Source organism: Terrapene carolina, unplaced genomic scaffold (genome assembly GCF_002925995.2).
Source record: "Terrapene carolina triunguis isolate 2854851 unplaced genomic scaffold, T_m_triunguis-2.0 Scaffold95, whole genome shotgun sequence".
NCBI classification, from domain to species: Eukaryota; Metazoa; Chordata; order Testudines; family Emydidae; genus Terrapene; species Terrapene triunguis.
The window spans coordinates 41,530,801-41,557,230 of NW_020664446.1; the positions used below are offsets into that span (position 1 = coordinate 41,530,801).

Consider the following 26,430-nt stretch of genomic DNA (forward strand, 5'->3'; position numbering starts at 1 on the left):
CCTTAAAAAACTAGTCTTAGTCCTCAAACAATTTTATTGATCCTACCGGGGGGAATCCTGTTTCCTTAAGAGACCTTATTTTTAGCTCTTCCTATAAGTGAATTTAATGTTAGTAAATGCTGTCATTTTGATACCCATGGAAACCTACATTCTAGTTATTCACTGTGGCAGCGCAGAGCAAGGTTCTCCACATTATCACTTGTGTGGTCTGTTAATCTGGTGCACAGGGACCTACTGAAGTTTTAAACTTCGTTGCCAGGAAAATATTTTTCTGGCACAACTATGATGTCCAGTCTGGTTAGCTTTGGCTCAGACGTATGATTTTCTTTTGATGGATTTTTACTGTGCTGTCTGAGTATAATTCCCTTTGGGGTGGAAGATGGTAACAGTTGTTAATATTAATATGTTTGTGATGGCATGACTGCTACACCTGGAACCAACCCAGCCAACTAATGGACTTTAAAAAGCAGGATCATCAGGATGTCTTCCCAGTCTTTCTTGATAAAAGTTCTTCAATTGCTCAGGCTTCTGAATGCATTTACATTAAAAAAATGTGAATATTGCAAGTCCTAATGATGTAAATAATTGAATGTTTTATCAAATATTTGGATCATTCCTTCTGGAAGGCAGGGAATAAATGATCTCGTGGTGAATTTCTCCTTTAGGGGACTGTTTCAGTCAATTAGAAACATAACTTATCAGTGTGCTCATGAGTTTTGAGTGACTTGGAGTTTTTAAGGCATAAAAGCATCACAGAAGCTGACTGACTCACACCCTCAAATATAAGGCCTCTTGTGTTGCTCCCACAACACGCACATCTGGGTAGAACAGGTTTTTGTTTTTTTCACAAGGTTTTATAGTTATATAAAGATTGATTTAAATTCTGTCCAGGCCACTAAGCTTACCCAGCCTGGAGAGTGGGTGCTGGAGGAGAAGAGGGTCGGTTGACTTCTGGAAAGCTAGAAATATATTCCCTTTTACGCACATATGGTCAGTAGTTCCAGTGTTGCTGGAGGAAGAAGCAGCAAGAAAATAAATGCAACCAGTCTGTGAACAAGATTACAAGGGAGGGGATTGTTATCTCTTGTATTCAGGCAGAGGACTGTGGTTTGCAGGATTTAATCAGTGCGTCTCTGTGCTAGTGTCCTGAAAATAGCAAATGGTACAGTTGTATCTGAACTTTGACCCTCAGTAAAAGTAGAACTTGACTTATTGCTGAGGATACAATTTAGTCATGGAGGTTATGGCAGTCATGGATTCCGTGACTTTACCAGACCTTTGTGACTTCTTTGGCTGTCAGCAACTGGACCTAGGGCTGGAGCTGTGCACCTCCCCTTCCCTCCCTTCCGGGGCTGGGGTCAGGGCCGTGTGCCCCTGGGCTGTGGGTAGCTGTGCACGCTCTCCCACTCTCCCTGTGGCTGAGGCTGCTGGAGTGAGGGCTGTGCGCCCCCCCCCCATGCTGGTGGGACTCCAGCTGTCATTCCTCCCCCCGAACCCTGTTTCCCCCTCCCCCGGGTTATTTTTAGTACAGTCACAGACAAGTCAGGGGCTCCTGTGAATTTTTGTCTATTGCCTGCAACCTGTGTGACTTTTACTAAAAATAACAATGACACAATCTTAACCTTAGTTATTGCATAAAAGACAGAATGGAAGAGACACAGAATCATTGTCTAGGACCTGTGCAAACCTGCCTCCTTGTATGCTCTGCTCAGAGGAAAGTGAGAAATGTGTGGGACTCATCAAGTGTTGCAGAGTTAAAAGAGCTGTGTGGATCAAACTATTTAGCTAGCATTGCTGCTACGAAACAGGGTGTAAAACTATGGTAAGGTTGAAAACAGCATTGCTACACTGACTTACAAACAATCCAGTGCCAATTGGAATGAATTAGTGTGGACTCTATCTTTCTTTTTTATACTGTTTGGTTTTATCCTATTAAACTGTAAAATTAGTGATCCATTCTAATTTGCTGATTACTTTTGGGCAGGGAACCCCAATATATTATCAGTTGACATGTTAAAAATGCTCAACACTTTACCATCCAAGAAGCTCAGAATTAATAAATAATGCTTGAATTACATACTCCATATCCACTCCCTCCCCATCCTGGTCTCCACCTGCCTTGTTGTTTTTTTTTTTGTTCCCTTCTCACGGTTCTCCTGACTCAATCAGCATTTCCTTCCTGAACTGAAGTTACTTTAAAGGTAGTAAACCAAAGGAAAATGGTTGGGGAGTAGGGGAAAATCCTCTCTTGCAGCATTTTTGTGTATGCCTGTAGCCATTCTACCACTGACAGTGATGTCTTTCAATATTGTGAGCTCATTGGTGTAGTACCTTGTTAATACTTAGGGCTGTAGTGTAGACATGCCCTAAGTCGGTGGCTGATGTCCATACGCACCCTCCTTCTGTTGGTGGTGCGTGTCCTCATCAAGAGTGCTTCCACTGACTGAAGGGGGACGTGGGGGGAGGTCCTGGGAGCCAGGACTTTCAGCTCCCCGGTGGGAGCCCAGCTGCCCCCTGGGCTCTTGGCTCTCTGCTCCTGTCTGGGAGTGGGGGAAGGAGGGCAGCCACCCGGGTTTCTTGGCTCCCTGAGTGGGAAGCCTCGGAGCAGCAGCCCGACTGGGAGTGGGGAGCCAGGCTCTAGCTGTCCTGCTTTCTTATCAATTTCATGGTTCCATGCTATATTACAGTTCCAATTTCACAGTTCCAGCATGGAGCCGTGAAATTGACAAGACAGCCAATGGCCGATGTAAGTAACATAGTGTCTACACAGACACGGCGTTGCCCTACGTAAGCCCTATAACTCTTGTGGCGGTGGAGTTATGTTGGTGTAGTAGGGCACTTACATCGGCAGGACAAGGCTGTAGTGTGTATACTGACATAATTAGGTTGATGTAAGGCAGCTTATGTCGACCTAATTGTGTAGTGTAGATCACGCCTTAAATAGAGAACTCTAATTCTTCTCGCTCCCTGAAACTCTAGAGTACTGCAGAATGTGGTAATTTCAATGGGAGTAGCTAGATGTTTGATGCTTTTGAAAATTAGGCCACTTAATGTTGGTGCCTAAATATGGGATTAGGAGTCTAACTTTAGACTCCTGTTTTGAAAATCTTGGTCTGTGTGAGGTGAATTTGCCACCAGAAATTGTTCCTCCCATCGCAGGCTTAACTGCTCTGGTTCTGTAGGTGTAGTCACTAAAGTAATCTGTAGTTTTCCCCAAAGAGCTTTATGTAGTTACTGGCTCCAATCTGCATTATCGTAAAATGTTTTGTCTTCTGAGAAATAAAGCTGCTGATTGTGGAAACTCAAGGCTTGATGCCAGGCAAGCTAACATAATTGGAGAACATTCTGTTTAGATTCCACTCAATGCAATTTGATATTACTGTATTCACTTAGTGAGTATCCTTGGTTCTAAAACCTCACTTAGTTTCTGGTAGAACTCCAGCATTCTCTTTGCTAAGAGTTTAAAATGGCAATCAAGAAACTAGTGCACTAGCAGCTCTTCCTCCTCCTCTTAATGGTGTTCCAGACCTACACAATTTTCATGCACCAGCTACTGGACAATAAGCCAAAAGCATCAGTGTTTGTTTCTGTTCTATTAAAAATCCCTGAAGGGGAGTAGATGTACTGCCTTCTTGGAAATTTGAACAAGCAAAGTAAAAATTAAGGATTTGTGCCTTTACACTGTTAGTTGCACAGAAGATGAGATTAAAGGACACCGTGATTTAGCTCTAAGTGAAGTAACAACTTTATGGGAACTTGGATAATGTGAAATGTGACTACCTTCTAAGAGGCCAATGGTAGTACTTCTAGCCTTTATCACTAATGATTTAAGCTGCCATCCTTGTTTCCCTGCAGGGACACTTGATATGTCTATAGTTTGTTCTTTGTCAAACAAACAGATGTTAATTCCACTACTTGTAGCTAAATGCAGCTCTTCTGAAGCAAATAGAAACCATTCAACAAAACATTCTCTCCAGCCCACACTGGAAAGTACATGTGCATCCACACATTCCATCAAGGAGCTGTGGTGGATTCTTTTGTTGGGATGGTATGGTTTTGTTTGAGCTGATTAAACATTTCTAATCCATTTGGTATTGTATGTGCTGCACAGGTTTCCAAAGTATGGTAAATGTACGTTTAACATTGCTTGCAGGGAATCCTGTCTTCCTTCAATGGGAGTCTCGCAACTAGAACAGGATGGAAAATGGTTTCCTTTCCTGTGAAAATTTGAGATTTCAAAAATGTTCCTGTTCTGTATTGGAATGAAAGAGACCTTTCCTAATAATAATAATAAAAAACAAAATAGAGAGCTAGAGCACCACCCCACCCACTGCAGAGTAGCCAATAGCCTGGCACCAAACTAAAGACTTGAATCTGGGTGTCTCCATATCCCAAGCGAGCACTCTAATCATGAGGCTATTGGGTATTTTGTGGTGAATGGGTGTCTTTCATTTTAATTGCTATTGGGCCCAATAGTAAGATTTTCAGGTAATACAGTAGAAAAAGCATGGTCCCTAATACATACCCATAGGCAGAATGTTGAAGTCATTGGGAAGTGCTCAAACAGAATTTTACTATTTACAGGTCAGAACTGCTCAAAACTTCTTGTTGAAGAGTGCTCCAAAAATGATTCTTTTTTTTTCTTTTTTTTAAAAAGGCTTAAACTACCATATATACTCAATCATAAGCAGGTTCGTTTATAAGCTGACTCTCTTTTCCCCCCCCCCCCCCCAAGATGGATAAGGAAAAATGAAAATTTTTTGTAACCTGTTCATAAGCCAACCCTATAATTCAGGGGTCAGCAATCTTTGGCTCCCGGGCCATCAGGATAAGCCGCTGGTGGGCCGAGATGGTTTGTTTACCTCGAGCATCCGCAGGCACGGAGGTAAACCTAAGTAAACAAAGTGTCCCGGCGCGCTGGCTGGGACAGCAACTGGTGGGGAAATTTTTTTGGGGGGGAGAATCTGGGAGTCAGGGGAGTAACCCCTGGGACCCCCACACTTTCCCCATCCCATCCCTTCCCACCTTATCTGGGGAGGGCCAGGGGAGGATGTCTCTGGCCTGGCCGGAGCTGCTCTGGCACGCTGGGCAGCGCGGCCACAGCCTGATCTGGCAGGCCAGAGCGGGCGGCGCGGCCACAGCATGTTCCAGTGGGCTGGGCCAGGCGTCGCAGCCGCAGCGTGCTCTGGGGGGTGGGGCTGAGTGGCACGGCTGCAGCCTGCAAGCCCCAGAGCTGGGGGGAGAGCAGCGTGGCCAGAAGCGGAGAGACTCTGGCCCCGCCTCTTCCTTTCTGGCTCTGCTGCCTCTCCTTGCTGCCTCTGTTGTGCGGAGGGGCTGTGTCCCACCTCTCTCTCTATACCCGTTCATAAGCCGACCCCCTTCTCTGGTGATTCCCTTTTTTACTAAAAAAATTCGGCTTATGAACAAGTGTATATACGGTACATATTCTAGCACTTGCTCCTCCTATGCTAATCAGGAACACAACTCATGACAACTGCCTACCTGTCCTGCTTGTGGGAAGTATGTCGCAGTATTGCCAACCCCAAATGTTCTAAAATCATGAGAGGGGCTTTAAAATCATGAGATTATGTAAAAATAATAGATTTGGTGTTTTTTATTTGCCTTCTTTTTGAGGCTTAGGGTGCACCGGGGTCACATTTTGAAGTTTTCTCCACAGCCACAAGGGCTAGAAACTTACTTTTTCTTTAAGAATGGAGGCTGAAATCATCATGTATCCCCTTGATTCTAGGAGCTGGGGCTTTAAGGAAAACAATAATTATCAAGAGACTCGTGATGAAATTCTGAGAGTTGGCAACACTGTAAATATTGAATGCCTTCTTTTCAGTAGGAGCGCTACCTAACTGGGAGGCAGTTCAATGTCTATTTTAGGAACAATTCTTCAATGCCCTTATTCATAGTGATTTGAAAAGATGTGGGGTGGACTTACCTTCTGTAATATGTTGTTTTTGTTTCCCCCCCCCAGGACACCTTTGTTCCTTATAAGGAAATCATCCTCATGTATTTAGAAAAAGCAAGGACCTTTGTGAATGGACAGTGTGCTGGCATTGAACCCTGGCAATTGATTGGCTCGACATTTGCTTCTACTCTGGTGGTGGTGTGGCTGCACGGTATCCTCTTCCAACCAGAGAGTGAGTACCTTGGCACGTCTCTCTGGAGTTGGGTTTTCTAACAAGCTTGTGGGGACAGAGTTATTTCTCATGTAAATATTCTTCTGTTTATACATTTGTGACTGGGATCCCAGTGAGGGCCAGCTGAGGTCACTCAATTAGGGGTGGCCTGCAAAGAATGGGGCAGACAATCCCCAAAACTGGTGGATATTTCAATACTTAGATTTACCAAGCCAGCACAAAATAGCTTCTTTATTACCTCACTGGTTGCCCAGAAACCAACAATGCAGTTCCCTTAAAGCGACCCAGTCTCAGGCCTCCATCCAGGTACCCAAGTAAAATATGATGATTTCTGAAAATCTTATTTCATTATATAAAAGAAATGGTTCTACCAATTCCAAAGGATCAGATACATTACCTCCCAGGTTAATTAATATTCTACATCTTACTCAAATACACGCTTACAGCTAATTATTATTAACTAAACTAAAATTTATTCATACACACATGAGGTTCAGATACATAGCAGAGATGGTGAGCTTTGTAGTTGCAAAGAGTTCTTTTAGAATTTAGTCCATAGGTTATACGGGCAGTCCTCGGACTTACGACACAATTGGTTCCTGAAAATTGTGTCGTACATCAGAATGTCGTAACTCGGAACCACAATGCACTTCATCGCGGACCAAGCGTCGTAAAGTCGAAACCAGTTGTTGTAAGTTGAATCAGGGTGTCAATTCAGAAACGTCATAAGTGCCGTTTGTCATAAAGTCGAGGACTGTCTGTAGTCCAATGTCCAATATTATATTCAGGGTGTTTCCAGTTGAACTGGGACCTCAATCTTGCAACTCAAACTTCCCCTGATGAAGCTTAAGCAGATCTGAGATAAAAAGGATTGGGACCCAAGGATTTTTTTATACAATTTCAGGCCTTCTTTGACAGAGTTGGAGTCCCTCGGGGAACAATAGGACCCCATTTCCTAAGAATCATTGTTAATTATTCACACAGATTAACATAAGGCAATGGCCTGTTTCTCCACCATTCACAGATGATTTGCTATACATTTCAAAGAGATGAAATACAGTGATCTCCCATGTTTACAATTCATTTAAATGCTAGGATGTTCTTTTGATCTCTGAATTATCAGAATACAGCATAGACAGGGTCTGTTGCTTACATTGTTGACCACTACCCATATTTATGTAAATACACTAGAACACAAACATTATCTCCCCATATGTCTTAAAGGGTTGAATTTAAGTCCTTCATCCTGTAGGATGTTTAACCCCTTCTGGCCATGCATCACAACATTATAAACAGGCTTCTGACATAACCCAGAATGTACCAGTAAAATCTCTGGTTATCACATTAAGGTCAAGACGTGGCGAAGTTTCACTAGCTAAACCATTCCATATTAGGGAGTGGTGGAAGACAGTCTAGACAGAGTGTGCCTGTGTGATGCAGAAAAGTTGCCCTGCTCCTCCCCTCCCATTGGACTTTTGGTTAAACACTCATTTTCTGGTCACTCCTGTGGATCAAAAGTCAGAAATAGCACAGAACTCAAAGGTGACTCTGGTGAGGTTCGTGATGGGAAATCATGATAATATAGCGAAATATCAGGCTTGGAGGATTGTCCGGAACACATCTTGGACTGAAGAAGGGGGCTCTCTTTCCTTTCCATTAATCATACACGTTTACTGTCTGAGAGTCAGTTATTTAAGGTACATACCCACATGTTTTCATCTGTTCTGAGCCTTTTTCCTTGTTTGAACTGTAAAAATTAAATTGGATCTCTTGGTCTATTGCCGTGCATTCTTCTTTATTGTGGCAAGGTGGTGATAAAGATCACTGGACCTATCTGAGAGAGGAGGCTGTAGTGCCTTGTGAGTCCCATAGGAGTATGTAGTAGTTTCTAGTGGCTGTTATTAGGAGTAACAGCATATTAATTTGATGTTTAATTTTATGCTTTTCCCACATTTTCCCAGGGGAGGGAAAAGTACATTTGAATAGCTAAAAACACTCTTTTTAGCAAGAATAAACAGACGATTTCTTGGCTCTGAGTTTCAAGTTAGAACAGTACTAGTACCTGAGTTTTCTTAATATAATTTGTTTTTTAAATACTAGCATAGTGTTGGGAAATCTTAGATTAAACATCCTGAATTTTATGTAAGTATACAGTAAAAACTGAAGAAACTTGCACTCCTAGGAAAAAACAAACAAACAAAAAGCAGATTATCAACAATGCATGTAATACAAATTCTTTCCAAAGTCTAAGCTATTAAGTATTTACTGCAGAACATTAGTGCTAAAGTTAGCTGAGTTTGTATTCTCCTGTTGGTGTCTCAAGATTGCAAGATAGATAGTATGAAGAAAAGAAGCAAAGTAGAGTCATACTAGTATCAAAGATAAAGATTATGAAGTCTCGAGTGAGATTTTAAGATAGTTTCAGATGTTTCTTCATGAAAGTGTTATCTGTAGCTGCCAATGTTTACCTAAGTGTGTGTAAAGTATGGTGTCTTTAATTCCTCTGATCTAACCTTAAGTCACTTCTCTGTGGCTAAAGGATCTGTGGCATCCCTCTGCTGGATTAAATCCCGATAGCTGTCAAGAGACTGTCTTCCAAAGATGGTATGGAGCATAGCTAACCCTATCATTGCTTCTCCAGCAAAGGTCAGAAGCAGAATCTGGATTTCAATGAGATTTCTACATAACCCGGATGGAAAATTGGATGTGTGTGGCACAAATCATGTGACTTTGTCCACACCAAAAAGGAGATAGTAGTAGTTTAACCAGAACACATGTCCAGTATTCTCCTGGTACCTGGCCACTTGCTGTGACCATTTGCAACAAAAAGCAGAGATTGTGTTGTCAGAGTGCAATCACTGGCCAGTAATATTCTGCATTGAAATGGAAAAATGCTTTCAATAAGCGTCTACTTCTTTCTCTTCTGAATAGTGGTCCTCATAGAAGTGAGGTGTGTGTCTGTGTGTCTGTCTGTCTGTCTGTCTCTCTCTCTCTCTCCTTTCCCCCCAGTATTTAGAACTCTACAGACAGGTGATGCAGGCTGGTGCTATTCATGTTTGTTCTCCTCCTGTCTCACCCAAGACATGCTGGACACCTGAGGTGAAATTATGACTCCACTGGAGTCAAGAGAGAAACTCCCATTGATTTTAATAGAGCCAGAATTTCACCTCTGGTATTCCTCTTACAGCTTTCCTGTCCAGAATGCCAAATAATGCAAGAATATATGTATATGGTGAGTTAGACAAATGCCTACTAATGACTAAACAAGGCTCTTAAATCACCTTTGCATACTAAAAACTCTAGGGTTTTTTTGGTTTATTAGTTCAGAGCAGGTTGCTCAATTTTGATTTGATTTTTGTTTCTTGTTTATCTCAGGTTTAACATCACGAAGTAAAAAATGGTTCTTTAAAACTCTAAGAAAACTGCCTTTTGTTGGCGCCATAGTAAGTATCTGAACAGCTTTCCTTAACATTCAGCCAACTCTGTCTGTCTGTCCTAATTTGTATTGCAATAACACCCAGGAGACCTTTGTGCTAGGCGCTGTTCAAACATGAAGTCCCTGCCCCAAAGAGCTTACAGTCCAAGTAATCTTTTTGTAGCAGTATTGGCCTAAGAAAAGGGAGATGACATTTTCATTGCCAGTAATACCAAGCAGCTGAGTTTCCCCAACTCTTTTCTGTATATTATCAGACTTTCTGAAAATAGCCTTAAGTGGTGGATGAAGGCCACAGAGTTTACTCTGGGTTATTTCTCTGCCTAACTTACCATTCTGTTTGTGTCCTCCACATGTAGTTAACTGAATGTAGTAACTGAATCTTGTGTTATGGAAGAGGTTATTCTCCTTGTCTTTGATTGGTTTAGAACTCCTATCTGTGTTAGGAATAGCTTGGACTCTACTCTTAAGAGAGCAGAAGCTATGTAATCATTAAAACAAGAAATAAAATTTTTTTTTTTTTTACTGAAACAAACCTATTTACTACAAGATTCAGCAATTGTCATGAATTCTTACCATCAAGAAGGGTATAACTTCTTTTAAAATGTATTTGGTAATGACAATACTGTGTTTGGTGGCATACAAGGTACAGTCCCTGCCCTGAGGACATCAGTCACAATAGATAGACTAAATAAAATGAAGGATTCAGGGGCCAGGTTTGTCTTAAGTTTGTCTTTTGATGCAACAGACGAATGGTTTAGCACAGTGGTTTTCAACCTTTTTCATTTGCAGACCCCTAAACATTTTTTGAATGGAGGTGCAGACCCCTTTGGGAAATCTTAAACATAGTCTGCGAACCCTCAGGGGGCTGGGGACCACAGGTTGAAAACCACTGGCTTAGCATGATAAAGAATGCTTTCTCTCCCAGATCTTCCCTTGGCATTATTACTGATGCGTGGAACTAGTTTTTAAAAGCTCTTAACCAGTTCTTATAAGCTACAAGTATCTCCCCCCATGCTGATGTCCTGACCAATACATTCCATCGTTTGACATGGTTGTCATAACCAGTGAGCTGTGGCAGATGAATTTATAACTCAATATTATATGCCATTTATGTCTATTCCTTGCTTACTGGCAAAGGAGACACAAAGTAGTCCTGGGCTCCCTACAACTGTTCCTTACTTTTACATGACCCACATTTTCAGGATAGTGCTACTGAGATGTTGGCCCATTGCAAAGAAACGGTTTAGTGTCTCATTTGCCTAGTGCGTCCACTGATCAGTAGAGTCTGACACATAAGCCTATCATGTTGCTTACAAGAGGCCTTGATGTCCAGGTATTCCAGTGTTCAAAAGTCTCTGTTACTGATGGTATCTCAACAGCTATATTAGATAATGCTTCTGGGAGAGAGATCTGTGCTGCTGTGAGGGCAGATCTGGGCCTTCAAACTGTAGAGTGGGGGAGAAGTGAAAGTGTCCTAATCTTATCTGTGTGTTCTTTCATTGTGTTACATTATTGTGCAACATAGATATTTTTTCAGAGTTTCTAAACGTATATCTGATTTCTGAAGCGAGATGGTCCATAAAGTAATCCATCTTGAAACTGTAACTGGTATAAAATCAGCTATTTATATTGTCATGGTCTTGAACACCATAAAAACGCTGGGGTGGAGGGGAGCCCAACACCTTGCTTTGCTACATTTGACAAACAAAATCATTTTCAAGATTCTAAATAGGCATTAAAGGATGAAATTAACATGCACACTATTTGACAGTATCCGTTTAAGAAGTTAACACAGTTCACAGTGTTGAGCTCACTGTTCCAGTCATTAGCACTGAATGTTCTGTGTACCATAAAATGTGTGCACCCTATTGTTGAAGGTATCTAATTTTCTTTTTAGATACAGAAGCAGTTTAACAAGGCCTTGGATGATGTAGCCTCTGGTTTGCACTTCCTGAATGATGGAAAGGGTTATATCAAAGCATTGCCAGCGCAAGGCATGAGCCAACCTGTACTACTAGAGAAGATGAAGGAGTACAGCTCTATGGGTATGATAGTGAGCATATACTGGAGTATATGCAGGCAGAGGCGCTGTCTTTCTCAATTGCTGGGGGGTGCTCGACCCCCCAGGCCATGCCCTTATTCCACCCCTTCCCACAAGCACCCACCCCCACCCTGCCTCTTCCCAATCCCTCCCCTGAGCATATCCCACCCTTGCTCCTCCTCATCTCCCTCCCCCCACCCCCCCAGTGCCTCCTGCATGCCATTGAACAGCTGATCCGTGGGAGGCGCTGGGAGGGTGGGGGAGGAGCTGATCGCGGAGACTGAGCACCCACTGTTTTTTCTGGGGGTGCTCCAGTCCCTAAGCACCCACAGAGTTGGCGCCTATGTATGCAGGTCTACTTCATAGGCCTAATATTAGAATTATGCTATATGTTTACACACCTATAAAGGTAAAATGGACTCTGGTGACTGCTACAAATAGTTTCAGCTTAAATATTTTTCTTGGTGTTCATCAAATGTTAATTGGTGCTGTCCTGTAAATGACTAATACCAATCCTCATGTTTCTAGTTAACTACAATTAACTAATACTCAGGCATCCTATAAAAAAAACTCAGGTGCCCAGTGTTCTAATGCTGAAGGTAATGGAAAAGTAATTCTGTTCCATCATGACAGTGATATATAATTCAGACAATCTGGGTTTGAGGATAATGGTTACAAAGGTAACTGGAAAGTCTTTATTCTGTTTCACTGACCAGTCTGTCACAGTAAGGAGGAAAGGATAGTCTCCTGGTTGTCTGAGGTGGGGATGGGCCAATTTGACCACTACTCTGCTGGGGATCTTTTTTCCAAAACAGATGCATCAATGCACTTTCTTCCTTTCTCCTCCACCTCCAATCCTAAGGGAAATAAATCAGCGGCAGCAGTCCAGCTCTAATGAGCAACCCCACCGCAACAAATCAGTGAGCATGCAATGGGGGGGGAACACTTTAACTGCCCTTATTGAAAGAGTGAGGTCTCTCTTTAAACTGTGCAGTGTCCTAACACTAAGTCTTTGGCCCAGAAAAGCAAGACACTTTCTTCTTGACTGACACTTGTAACTTGGAAAATATTTTGGAGTCAGGTCTGAATATGCTTCAGAGCAATTAACCCAATGCGAGGCTTTTGCCAGAAGCATGGTTTGTTTGTTTTGTAAAGCAAAAAGCAAAGTACAAAACATTGCTTACATGAAATTTCTCGCTTATCTCTGTCACTGTGACTTGTAGTTTGTTATATGCCATAGTGTTTCATTGGCTTGGTTCCACATAGACAGCATGTGAAACCTCACTGCTGAGTTGCTTCTGTCATCTGAAATCTCTGCTCCAGTTAACGTAGCTGCCACCTTCTAATCAGAAAACTTAGGGGGGGTTTACAGCTTCCAAAAGAGTCTGGTTAGGAGGACTGGCTAATATTGTACCATTCCTGGCTTCGGGACTTTCTTCTCGAAACAGTTTGGCACTGCTAAATCTGAAATAAACAATATTGCATGTAGGAAAATTTTCAGTAAAATCAATCTTACTATTTTCCTATTCTCCAAACTTCTTCTAGAGCTTGCTGTGCCCTCTTTTTCTGTGTCTGTTTTCTATGTCCTCAATTTTCTATTTTCAAAATGCTTTTTTCCTCAGACTCCCTCTCATGTGCTTTGTATAAGCATAACTGCACCTTTGATCTTTTGTAGGGGAGAAAGCAACATGCCACATTTATTGAAGATACAACAATTAGCATATGCTTTTCAGTCACACATACACCATGCACACTGCCCTGCCAGTCGATGTTATAGTTACCAGTCCGGATCAACCTAGTGGCCAGCTAGGTTGATCACGAGGTAGGGAGGAGCCAGGTTCCATTGGTTGTGACACGATGCTCTGGGGAAGTCATGGCAGGATGAACCCAAAGTGTCATGGCAAGGCACCCTGTTTTATATAGTGATTTTTCTTTCATTGGGACCAATGAGTTTTGCTCTGTCATGCTGTAATCAATTGTTGTTTGACGAGAGCTTGTTTTCTTAAATTGTCCTTCTCATTCTTTATCACAGCTATCTCTTCCCCATTGATAGGTGCCTGGCTCATCTTTAGCGTTGTCAATCTGCCCCCCTCTGACATTTCAATAAGGGGTGTTGCAGCCTCCTGGCGCACTTGCATCTGTCTCTGGTTCCTCCCTCGTACATCTGGTTCAGCGATGGCCTTCAAACTTATCTCTTAACACATACATTCCTCATTCTCACACACACAACAGAATTAATTTACACAGAACATTTTGAACAGGAACATCAAATTGCAATGCAAAAGAAAAACAATCACTGCATTCTTTTACTTATTTTAAAATGCTAAACCTACAACAAATTGGTGACCCTCAAAGGTCTGTCACTGCCTTGAAATCAGTCCAGACACAGATTCTGGCTGATGTATCTCTACCAATGGCCCATTAGGCCATTCCTTTCTGTTATTCAAAAAGGGTGGCTGGCAGGATATGATCAAATCATACATAATACATTTAATACATGCTACATTATTATTCTTTATCCTTCATTCTAAATTATATTAATACAAACACAAAATCCTACTACTACAGTGCCACCTCCCCCCCCCCCCCAATCTGTTTTTACCTTTATTGTTCACTTCTCCTCCCTCCAAAAGCTATTTGGGAGGGAGAGCATTGGTCCTGAGTTCTATGTATGCAAGTGAAGTTGACACCCCCTGAGTTATGAAAGTTTCCCCTTCCAAGTGGAAGAGGAACTTTTTTGGGGGGTGGGGGGGGGTTTAAAAGGAGAAAGATGGTATTGGGTAAAGCGGGGAACCAAATCCTATTGAAAACATTCCCTGAAATGGTGCATTTGCATTACAGCTTTGCTTTAGTGATAGAAGGTTACCCAGTTAAAACACTTGGATGCTGGACAACATGTGGAGGTGCTTATTGGTAAGGGCGCAGCCCTAGCTCTGCCAGACATACCTGCTGTGTTCTGAAGTTGCAGTAATTTGCATGCACTTTTAGGTGAAAACAGTTGCTGGAGGTTGCATTGCATATTTTAGCAGTACAGATTGGTTTGAACTGTTTTTCAAGTATCTTGTAACATTGTTAAATGTTCTGTTGGTATAGCTACCACCTTCAGTGAATAGAATCCAGCAGCGTGGACAGGTTTTTGGAATTTGAATGGGAATTATTGCAAAGTTGTTTACATTTACTACATATACTCTGTTGTAGTTGCATATTGCTCAACTATTGCATCTTTTATAGCCATTGCATTCGGTAAAATGTGACTGAATACTTATGGCTTCTAATTTATTACTATGACATTTTGTTTGTTCTAATCATCCTGATACCAGGGAAGCAGGAAATATACTAGAGGAAGGGTTTAGCATTTTACATTCTGAATGCTTCCACCCAAGTATAGACTGGAAGTAACATACTAACCACAGCCTTTTTATTTTTTCAAAGCCCTTTTACATTATGAGCCAGTAATAGATAATCAACGGAGGAACTTGACCTAAACATTTGCAAAATTTGGACAAACCTACATAGGGCGTGCCAATTCTTAGAAGTTGCTAGTCACTCAGGCACTCCAGTTAAGTTACTTTCTTTGCCTTGATTTTAAAAAGTTGAGTTTCCTCATGTAATTCTGAGTTATTTTAATGGTAGTATGGAGGGAATTGTTAGTGCTAATCAGTAACTGAGAGGATCACACGTGTGGTATGCATTGCTACTAGGATAGATGCTATTTTTTGCACTTTTGGGTAGCTTTCATATCAGGATGGCTGCTTATGCAAACGTATGCTGTTTATGCTTTTTATTTTTCAGGTAAAGTACATTGGGAGGATGGGAAAGTCTCTGGGACAGTATACAGCGGGGAAGAGAAACTCACTCACCTGCTAGTGAAGGTAAATAAGTGTTCAAGAAGTATAATTTATGTGTGATTCACACAAATACGTTTGTGGGATGAAGGATCCATAAACACCTTCATTCCCTATTTATAATTCCTATTTATCTTGTCTTGGAAGATGGTAGAACAAAGAACGTTGGTCTGAAGTCAAAGGAAAAGACTGAGATAGATATGGCTGAAGGAACGAGAGTATTAGCAAAACATTTGCGCCATGTAATAGATGACCAAAGGCTGTGGCTGTCAAAGCACTGTCACTGTAGATATTCAAGAACAGATTGGGTAAAACATTTGGAATGATAAAGCAAGTGACAAATTACAAGGGAATGAGTAAACTGACATTGGCTGACTACACCTTGAATCTGGCCTGCAGCTACCTATTCCAGGACTAGGCTTCTGTGGAAGTTCTGACTGGGACAGCCTGTTGAGCTGGGCCCCGCAGCCAAGGCAAATGAACACTTGTAACAAACTGTATAGTGCAGCCAATATTCTGACGGTAGTAAAATCAGAAGGCTGGCTTGCTTCATCCAAGTCCCTGTTGTGTCGTAGCCAGAAACTTCTCTCCTTGGGAAGGTTGAAAGAGTTCTAAACAGCCCAAAGACCTGTTTAGATGCCTAGATCAGAAATTCTTCTCCCAGGAAAAAAGAACGTCCTTCCCTTAGTCAGCCCTCTTCTGGGGGTAGCCTTTTTAGTAATTGAAATGAGCTTCATTTGGGTACTTAATTCAGTGTTTGATTCCTATTGCCTGTTAATTTTCCTTGCTTTCAGGTGCTTGAGTGTATAAACCCCATTACAGCTTTTCTTCAGGAAATCTTGCTAAATTCTTTGGTTCTAGATAGGTGGGCACTTGTTCTGTATTTTGGCTGATTACGCTGTCACTGACTTCGGTAGAATTTGTTCTGGCGAGTGGAGAACAGAATCAGGTCCGCACTAGCTTTTGCTTGTCATGTAAAGCCATGGTTGCAAAATACTTTGGTATGAAATGGTAGCTTTTGAAAACACTTTTGATGCATATCAGGTGGACAGTCTTACTGCTTCTAAGAGTTTGTTTTCCCAGCTGAACCATCTGCCTGTAGTTACTCCAGAATTCTCCTGTGGCCACAAACTTGTCTGTTACTGTTGTAGATCTCGTTCTAAAGTTAATTATTCAAACAAATGTATCAACTGCTTCTTGTACTAACGAGAGTTTTAGTCACTTATTTTTTTTAAAAGACTAAAAACTGGTACTTGTAAAAGTTCATCTTGTAAAGCAGCCATTTGTTTTCTTTTAATAGAGGTAAGCTGAGAACAGGTGTATTTGCACCTTATAACTTATTTAAGCAACATTTGTTACTGAAATAGGCCATTCCTCATGTCGTTGTTGTTGTTGCATAATCGTACCACAGGCCAAATGTGCCCTAGGGTAATTCTGGAGTAAGCCACAGTGGGTAGACCGTGTGAGTGTCTCCGTCACATTTGTAGCTTCAGTTACTTGTAGAAACTCCTACTACAGCTAAAGTCTGCAAAACACTGCTTTGGGCTGCCTAAGACTTGCTGCTGCTGCTGCTCCTTGCTACTGTAGCTGAAAATAGCTCATTGAATTAGCTCACTTGTAATGCTGTCTGTATTGCCACCTTTGATTCCCATTGCGGAACTTGTTAAACAATAACAAGTTCTGCAACATATCAGTGCAAGACAGACATGCTCGTTTCTTTCTGAAGGTTTATGAGGAGTTTGCATGGAGTAATCCCCTTCATCCAGATGTATTCCCAGGCCTGAGGAAGATGGAAGCGGAGGTGGTGAGGATGGCCTGCACACTCTTCAATGGGGGACCTAATTCCTGTGGAGTAGTAAGTAATCTAGAAGCTAAATCAGAGCCCCCCTTAAACATATGAACTTTCCTAATTTGACTCTGCACACTTCCTTTTCTACTAGTTGTGCTAAGATTATTCCTGTAAATCGTGTTAGGCTTTTTCTACACTAAAAAGAATTCTGCTAGTATAAACTGAGTCTCCATTAGGAGGCTTTACCAGTGTAGCTATACCAGCAAATTCTTTCATCAGTATAGTTTTATACCAGTTCCCTGAAAGAGAGAAATTACTCTGACATAGCTATGTCTTAATGGGCATATGTCTTCTGACATTGCTATACTGGCAAAACATTGTAAGCGTAGACCAGGCCTTAGATGGGGGAAGGGACACAACCAACTCTAAAATGTAACTGGCTTGGGGTGGTGTGTTTGAGGGCGGGTAGGTTTTCTTTAATTTTGCTCTAATCTAGAAATCTATCATCAGGCCACAACTAGGATTGCAAACAATTCCGGCTGGTTGGCTTGGAGACCACTAAGAAGCAGTTGAGGGTATTAAATGGCTTTGATCAACAGGGTATGGTACATATTATCCTTGTCCAACTTGTAAGCTGTCTGCACAAGTTAGCTTGCATGGTTTTAAAGCTCACAGGCACTGAAATTAACAATTCAAAAGTATTGATTGAATTAGTTACTTGCAAAACGAGTTTTAGTCCATGTCCCTCATTTCATACTTTCTAAACAGTCACACTTTTTGTTTCATTAAGAAATGGATCCTTCCCATAAAAATACAGCACGTATTTTCTTATGCTCCTCTTGTCTCAAAGTTAGATTGTAAGCTTCTCGGGGCAGGGACTGTTTGTTTATTTATTTATTTTTGTAGTTGTGTGTGTGTGTGTGTGTGTGTGTATGCAGTGCTGAGCACAGTGGCATCTAGTCAGTAATTGACGTCTCTTGGCACTACTGCAATACAAGTAAGAAGTAGGCTGTGTTTGTAAGTTGTAGAGAGCTAATTCTATCGTGGGCAAGGTACTGGTGGCAAATCATGGATAAAGTTGTCAGGACCTGCCACATAATTGCTGCTGGTGACTGTGCTGGTGTACTAAATGGCCAGTTGAAGGTGTGTTTAAAAAAAAAAAAAATCTGTGTGTCTGAAAGACACTTATCCCCACCTCTTATCAATACTGACTTGCAGTTGCATAGAACACTGACTAAATTATCTGAGGAGAGTAGCTTGGATCACACCAATCTCTCTCTACAATTGTGGTTTTAATTGGTCTCTAATTTAATAGTTGTCATGTACTTAGCAGAATTTTGCAACACTTCTCTTGCGTTTGGAGAACTTCACTCACAAACTCTCAACACCTAAAATGGTTAAAATGGGTTTTTTGTTTTTTTTTAATTGTTCATGATAGCTTTAAAAAGTGTCTAGCTTTCTGTCTAAGTGCTATTATCTAAATGAAAATACAAGTCACATATAAGGTAAATAAAAATTTCACCAGCTGCTTCTCTCTTCATAACTAGAAAATAAATTATAAAAATGACATTAAGCCCCCCCAAAAAGCCCTAATAAAAATACCAGCACATGTCCTTCCCCCTTCACTAAAGCCTGAGTAATTAAATGGGCCTTGCAGCATGCCCTGAAGCTCTGCAAATTGGGGTATAAGGCATAAGTCCTGCTGAGGTTCAAGCAGAAGCCTAAGCAAAGCAGTCAGGGAAGTGCTAAATTTTGGTGTGGAAATTACATACTACCTTGTTGAACAGTTACCCAATATGCAAGGCCAGTGGGAGAGTTGAAGTGGTTAGCCAGAAACTAATAAAATTGACCTAACCCTGTAATTAACTTCCTGAAACTAGTCTTGCAGGTATTGAGTTCCCCCAATGTACAAGACAGGTGCTTTGAAACAGCAGATTTCAAAAATGGAACTAGCAGTTTGTGACTAAGGGACCTCTTGGTGCCTCACGATCCTGGGGAAGTGTCAGAGCTAAAGGAAGGCCCCGGAAAGGTGATGTGGAGGCCAGATGTTGTTTTGAGCACATAGTGTGACAGACTGTCTCTCAAAGGGTTAGAAGTGGGCCATGATTTCAAAACAGTAACTTCTAGGTAAGGTTTTGTACCTAAATATTTCGTCAAGATTTCTGATGGCTCAAATAGTCATTCCAGAGAGTTGTGCCAAACAGTTAAAGGAATATTTCTTCGAAGACTTTTCAGACTTGCATGTTTCCCCCCCACCTTCAGTTGTTCAGATTAACACCTCAGATCACTGTCTCTGAAGGGCCAGGGGAAAAGCATTTCCAGGGGAAATGTGCCTTCACTTTGTTTTTTCATGTATGTGACACTGCTGACCTTGTATGGGGCAGTCAGCTTTCCCTCTGTGTGGCTCTTTCAGACTTTAAAAGAGAAACATTTGAGGCGGTGTGTGAGGAAACAAAATGAGGCAGACCATGGACAGCTGTAGTGCTTGAATCTACTTCTGTAATTTTTTTTTAAACAAATTTGAGTAGTCTGAAAGTTGTTGTCCCTTTTTAATGTATAAAGTTTCTGATTTACTTTTATTCCACCTACAGTCTTGTAGTTTAAAATATACATTTGCTCCTGAAATTGTTGGCCATAACTGCTGTTTTTGAGACATATAGTCTGGCCATGTCTGGAGACATTACTGTCTGGTTTCTTTCATTCTGGATGAGGTGACCACTGTTGTTACTAATCTGAAGTAGGGAATTGGGACTGCTAGTACAATTTCAGTAATGCCCCCTCAGTGGTCTATTAAGGCAGGTGGAACATGTTGGATAAACATAGTAAAAATTCAGTGTGCAGAGTGCTGGGGAATATATAGGAACAGGTTTTTGTTTCTGTAACTGCTTTCCACTGAGGTCAAATTTATTTCCTTGTTACTCTAAGAAATAAGAAATCCTGAGAGAAATCCAGTTCTAATCATGTATGACTTCTTGCAGCATTTTGAATGATACTTATGCCTTGGACGAGGGTAAAAACAAAATAGAGTAAATTATCAGTGTAGTGAATGTTAAATTAGATGCACAACTTTCATTATTTATGGGAGTTGTCTTCATTCTGGACATGTTCCTAAAACTGTTCCCCTTATGTTTAAATACTACTATTGCTATTCCCTTGTAGGAGTTTTCAACTCATCTTTTCCCCAATGAATTACTTTTTAAGATGATGCTCATCTTTCTGGAAATATTTCAAGCTAGTCTTTTCCAACAGGAAAATGTGTTTCCAGTTTTTTCTTAATCAGTTCTCTTTTTTGCGGCCCTTAATTTTAGGGGGCAGTAACAAGAGACTCCAAATGGAGGCTTACAATCAGTTCTGAATCATGTAATGTTCACTGCATAGTCTGGGGATTTCTTTCTCCTATGATGAGGAATTGGATTCTCAACGGCAAGCTTTCTCTTTTTGTAGAAGTCCTTCTGAGAATGTTTATGGATTTCCCCTGTAATTCCAGTGAAGAGGGGTTTTTCCATGTAACTTCAGTTAATGAATTTCCTTCCCCCCTCCCGTTCCCTCCCCCCCGTTAGTCAGCAAAATCCATGACATTTTAAAGACTAACACCTGGTTTGAGTGCAGTGTCATTGAGGAGAATGGAGCACTTTAAAAAAAACAAAACAAAACCCTCTCCATTCCTGTTTCTCCTCATGCCCACCCTGTCCTCAGCTGGAGACAAGCAGTCAACTCGGAGCTCTTGCTGACTTCTGTGTGCACATGCTTTTGCTACCATAAAGTCTTGGTGTTTTTCTCTTTAAAGCTTTGCCTGTGTCTTTCTTAAGTTATTTGCCTAAAGTATGTACATGAGGCAGAAAGAGGAAAGAAAATGAGTCACCCCTGTATCGTCTCTAAAACTTGGCATGTTTGTTCCTTCTGCCATTCTCCCATTTTCCAGTGCTTTGAACTTTTGTCAGGTAGCTAGCTTCACGTTGGAAATAGGCTTTTAAACATGAAATGTGAGCACCATTCTTGTGGACCTAGACTTGCCCTTTTGCAGGTCTTTGGGTTTTATCTACCAGTAATGAGACTGGATCACCTTGTGAGGCTTAAGTAGTGGGATTGACAGGAGGTTGGCTTGTAGTGGCCTTGTGTGATGCTGCCACCATGGAATAGCTGTGCACTGGATTTTGGTGTACATGCTTCCCCAGCAACAAACTACCATTTGTTGATATCATTCATTGGGCTAGTACAACCTGGAAAATCAAGGATTTTTTGCCAGCTTTGTCTCCCATCTCTAAAGGTTTTATTTCCTAGTCAACAATTAAACTCTGGAATCCACAATTCTGCGAAAGGCATTAAGATAGGGGTCGGATGGGTTTCTTCTTTTTAATGCAGAGGTAAACGGAAGAGGGATATGTTTAGGGTGGTGGTTCATAGTAACTTGTAAGAACCCATAAGCTTTTCTTCCCTTGAGAATGAGACAAGGATAGAATCTAACTCTGGTTAAACATCACATTTTCACTTTTAAACGCAAACTTCAGATGTATAAAGAGGTACTTTGAAGTTCTGAGGAAATTCATAAGGAAACAAATGACACATTTTAGAAAGGGTGGAGGGATTATGTTCTTTCTTATCCTCCATTTCCCAAAACACACTCCTGTTCTTGATTTTTTGCATGTGCTTTTCTGTACTGGCTTCTGAAACTAGAGTACTAGGGTAAGAAAAACGCAAAAGCAGTGTCTGATTTTAATCCTTTCAACTTCTGTTACTATTGACTTTCCTTTGAAGGGAGCAGAGAGAAATATCTAAGAAGGCTGTGAGCTGGTGCTGAATCACCCTACATTGGCCAGTTGCCTAGCTCACTGCAGACACTAGAGGAAGAGAGATCCTATGACGTGATTCAGGTCTTGTGTACACAAGAAACGGTCTGCCAATATAACTATATACTGGCATATTCTCCTAGTGGAGGCACAGCTTATACCAGCAAAAAAGTGCTTTTGCTGATCTAGTTTATAACAGTTCCCCAAACAAAATAAGCTTTATTGGCAAAAGGACATTCTCACTGGTATATCTGCATCTATACTAGGGCTTCTGCTGGTATAGCCATGTTGGTTAGGATCATAGAAAACCTTTAACACCCATATCTGACTAGCTATGCTGACAGAAATCTTAATGACTCTGCCGCTGGCATATCGGGTGCAACAAGCTAAACTTCACAGCAAATAGGTATCCGCTCAGTTTGTCAGTGGGGGTGTTGTCCCGAAGGTGAAGGAGAGGCTGAAGCAAGATTGGGAGTTCCTCAGCGAAGCACCAGGACCTGGTAGCGTAAACCACTTAGCATCTAATAATATAAATGGAAGATTGTGGTAAATAAGTAGCAGAATGTAGGTGTTTCAATAAATAAGTCATGTTCATTTAAATACCACCAACTAATAATGAGGAACAATTCTGTTAGTATTATACTACATTTAAGTAGGGAGGTCTCCAAATGTGTCAGCAGTCCCCCACTCTCCCACCTCCCCACCTCCCCCCCCCCAAAAAAAAAAAAAAAGGTTAAGGGCTTGGAGAAGAATTTGGGAATGACTGATGTGGCTTATAAAACATGTTTATAATATTCCTGCCACCACCTGCTTGCTTAACAATAAACACAGCGGTTTCCCCCTCCCAATTTGAAGCTCTGTTACCTCAAGCCTTTCGGTTGCTGCTTTTGCAAATTATGAAGAGCACAGTTTGTTTTCAGATCCCTGGTGTGGATACTGCCTGAAGCAGCTGTTGCTGCTTGGCACAAAGAGCAGCAGGAATAAATACAGAGGGATTTTTTGTTTGTGACCTTTATTCATGATATCTGTATGTGTTTAGTCACTGTCACACATTCACACTTCCACTTAGTTTTGCAGATGTTGCTTTTTGTGGTTTTGTAGCAGGCCAGCAATACATCTTAAGGCATGAAAACATTGACCGTTACCTTTTTTCTGATTTACCTTATGTTAGTGGTGCTTGGATTGGCAAGCAGGGCTGATGATCCAAATATAAAGATCTCCAAAGGCAAATTAATTATGAACATCTAGCCCAGTTAACTAGAACCTTTAGGCCACCCCTGACCCAGGGTAGCAGTGACTTTTATATGCAGCAGGTGGTCAGCAAATAACAGCTTACAGTCTAAGATGACTAATATGAAAATTAAATGGTTAGTTTTTCCCACAAGAGCACCCTGGAATGTTCTCTTTAAAGCTTTGTCTATGCTTTTGCTCTCTCATACCTATGCCTCTATGCTCCAAAGTTAATGGAGGCAGAACCAACTGTATAGGTAGCTGTAGTTACACAACAATTACTGGTCTGTATTAAACACTTTTCCCATATGATTAGCTCTTTCTCCTTTGTAAGTAACTGAAGCACTCTAAAAAGCTCTTTGTGGCATTGGTGTTGGTGATATGAAGATCAGAAGTCTGTAGATTTTTTTTTTTTTTTTCTTTCCTGTATTGTGATCGAAAAAGCACCACTCAGGTGCGCTTATTGCCCTTTGTAGTTTCATTTGTGGTAAAACCATCTCTACCAACTTGTGAATGAGCAACCTATTCTGCCACCTGTCTTCAGAATGAAGACAACTTGTGTTTTAGATACACATTTTGTGTTGTGATGGTCCTCAAGCACTAGAAAGCTACTTTAATCTTTTCTTTGGCTTCCAGTTCACTTGCAGAACTGAGCCTTTCTTATGACGCTCTGGCCTGAAACCTCACTCAGAGCATTGGCATGTTAACCTTTCAACTCCTCCTTTCCCCTCCCACCCCCATTTCTGCAAATGTACTTTGTTTCATTTGTTTCTTCTATTCACAATAGATGACCTCTGGTGGGACTGAGAGCATTTTGATGGCCTGTAAAGCCTACAGGGATCTAGCCTACGAGAGAGGAATCAAGCACCCAGAAATGTATGTAACTACCTCCATGGCTTGTTTTTTCTTTCAATGATTTGTCTGATTTTATTGTTCCTGAAAAATGATCACCTTACAGCCCTGGCTTGGGGCAGGTGGTGTGCTGCACTCTTCTCTCATTTCTCTTTTAATCTCTTACGTCCCCCTCCATTCATCTGTTAACTTTGAGGCCCAAACCTAGGACAAAAACCCAAACTGAAAGAAATAATGCAAAATAGTACAGCAAGCTTTCAACAGTCTGAGATGACGTTAACATGAACAGCATTGCTCATGATTCATCCCTTCTAATTTGAATTTGAGTGTATATGTTCGGGGCATAGGCACACTTGAATCTAAAATTAGACATAGGTGAGAAGCATCTCCACTTCCAAGCCCCAAAAGCTTTGCCAATACCTAAATGCTTGCCTACAAAACCCAGACCATTTCAGCTTTGGATCTCTCTGGAGCAGAGTTTAAAGTGTGTTGGAGTTTTGATTTGCTCAAATAGGAGGGCTAGACTAAGACTACCAAAATACTTCTTGCATATGATTTTGAGCTGGAATTTGAAAGGCTATTGTATTGAGCACTACATCATCAAGCTCCAGTGATTTCTTCTTCATACAGTGTGTACTCTTTTAAAGCTCATGAAGCAACAGTAAGCGTTTCTTTGGTAAATTGCTTGTGGAGGAAATATTATACTAGAGATAAGAACAGTGTTCTTTTGTCTTATTCCAAATTTCTAAGCCTGAAGGAAGGAGCTCTCTTCCTAACATTGTTGCAGACTGCTGAACAACTGTGAAGCATCATGAATCCAAGTTAATTCATCTTTGGTTAATCTTTTTGAGCCTTCAGTCACTGCCATCTATTGGATTTACTATAGATTGCATGTTACTTTCCTTTGGTGCACTTGCATCCCCACGTGTTTGTATTTTGATGTGCTCCTGCAGAGCAAACCTCAGTGACATTTGCACAATTTTCAACACTTTTCATAAACAGGACTTCATTTTGGAAGAGATGAGAGAACTTTATTTTAAAGAGCTGGAGAATGATGAGTTTTGTATTTACTTCATATAAGTCAATACAAAGAGAAATAGTCCTTTTGAAGCAGTTTCCTCTAACTATCCCTTTAAAGTTTGAAGTGAATGGTGGAACATTGTATATTTTAGTTCAGAAAAGCACAGGGCCTGTGTGCCCAAAATAATCTTTGGCCCGCATTTCCTGTTTTTTTTTTTTTTTTCCAAATCATGCCAATAGGCTGAGTATCCTGCCTGCAAGGGATAAAGTATACAAATGCCTGCGGTATGAATTTTGGCTTGCACCTGGATAGGTATTCAGATTCAGCCTAAACATTCCTTGGTTGAAATATTGCCTTTCCTTCTTTTCAGACTGGTTCCAATGAGTGTTCATGCAGCATTCGATAAAGCAGCTCATTATTTTGGACTGAAGATTGTGCACATACCGTTGACCAAGACCATGCAAGTGGATGTTCAGGTATTGCTCTTAGACAGCACTAGACACCTCTTCTGTGGAAAACTTTCAATAATGTTCCTGAAATAGCAGTCGTCTGCCTATCAGGGATGAGTTGATAGGTAGACATGGTGGTGATGAATAGTGCTTATCAGAAACAGCAAATAAAACTGTAGCAAAAATAATTGTTGCATTCTACACTGGGCCATGCTGTAAACAATTTAGATTTAAACTGTTCCCTTTGGCCTAGCACATTAATTTAGAATTTAATATATCCTTGTGTCCAGGCATTGCAGAAGCACTTTCAATTGGATTTCAGACAAAATATTAGAAAACCTGGGATATAATCTTGAACTTACAGGGGCTGGGTTAATGGACTTAATTGGTCTCTTATGTCTATAATTGAAGTGCTGAGTGTGCTACTTCATTACAACAGCTATGAAATTGAAGTGACAGGATACAGACTACTGTAGTTAGAGTTCTTACAGAAAGCAGAAATGAACACCCATCTACAGCCTGTGCACAAAGGTCTTCCTATATACACTGTTCATAAGCTCTTGTGTTTTGGTTTATCTTAAATCTAGTAGCTTCATTTTTTGGCAGGGTGGAAATTGGAAAATGGCATGTGATTATCTTCCGTCTTTAAATCTTCAGGCAATGAAAAGGGCTATTTCAAAGAACACTGCGATGCTGACCTGTTCAGCTCCCCAGTTCCCCCATGGAGTTATGGATCCAATTGAGGAGGTGGCAAAGGTAAAGTGCCCCTTGAAGTATGAGGTTGAAAGGGAAGAGGGTTAAATAAGACTTGAATATTCTGGGCAAGTGTTT

General features: G+C 41.1%; 1 protein-coding gene across 1 annotated transcript in view; it reads left to right on the forward strand.

The window, feature by feature from the left end:
• Positions 1–26,430, forward strand: part of SGPL1 (sphingosine-1-phosphate lyase 1) — a 48,163-nt gene that overhangs the window by 11,948 nt on the left and 9,785 nt on the right. Inside the window, exons 2-9 of the mRNA XM_024206606.3 lie at positions 5,984–6,149; positions 9,525–9,592; positions 11,483–11,630; positions 15,419–15,498; positions 17,198–17,326; positions 24,065–24,153; positions 25,521–25,626; positions 26,257–26,355. Of these exons, the coding sequence (XP_024062374.1) occupies positions 5,984–6,149; positions 9,525–9,592; positions 11,483–11,630; positions 15,419–15,498; positions 17,198–17,326; positions 24,065–24,153; positions 25,521–25,626; positions 26,257–26,355 (885 nt within the window). The remainder of the gene's footprint in view (positions 1–5,983; positions 6,150–9,524; positions 9,593–11,482; positions 11,631–15,418; positions 15,499–17,197; positions 17,327–24,064; positions 24,154–25,520; positions 25,627–26,256; positions 26,356–26,430) is intronic.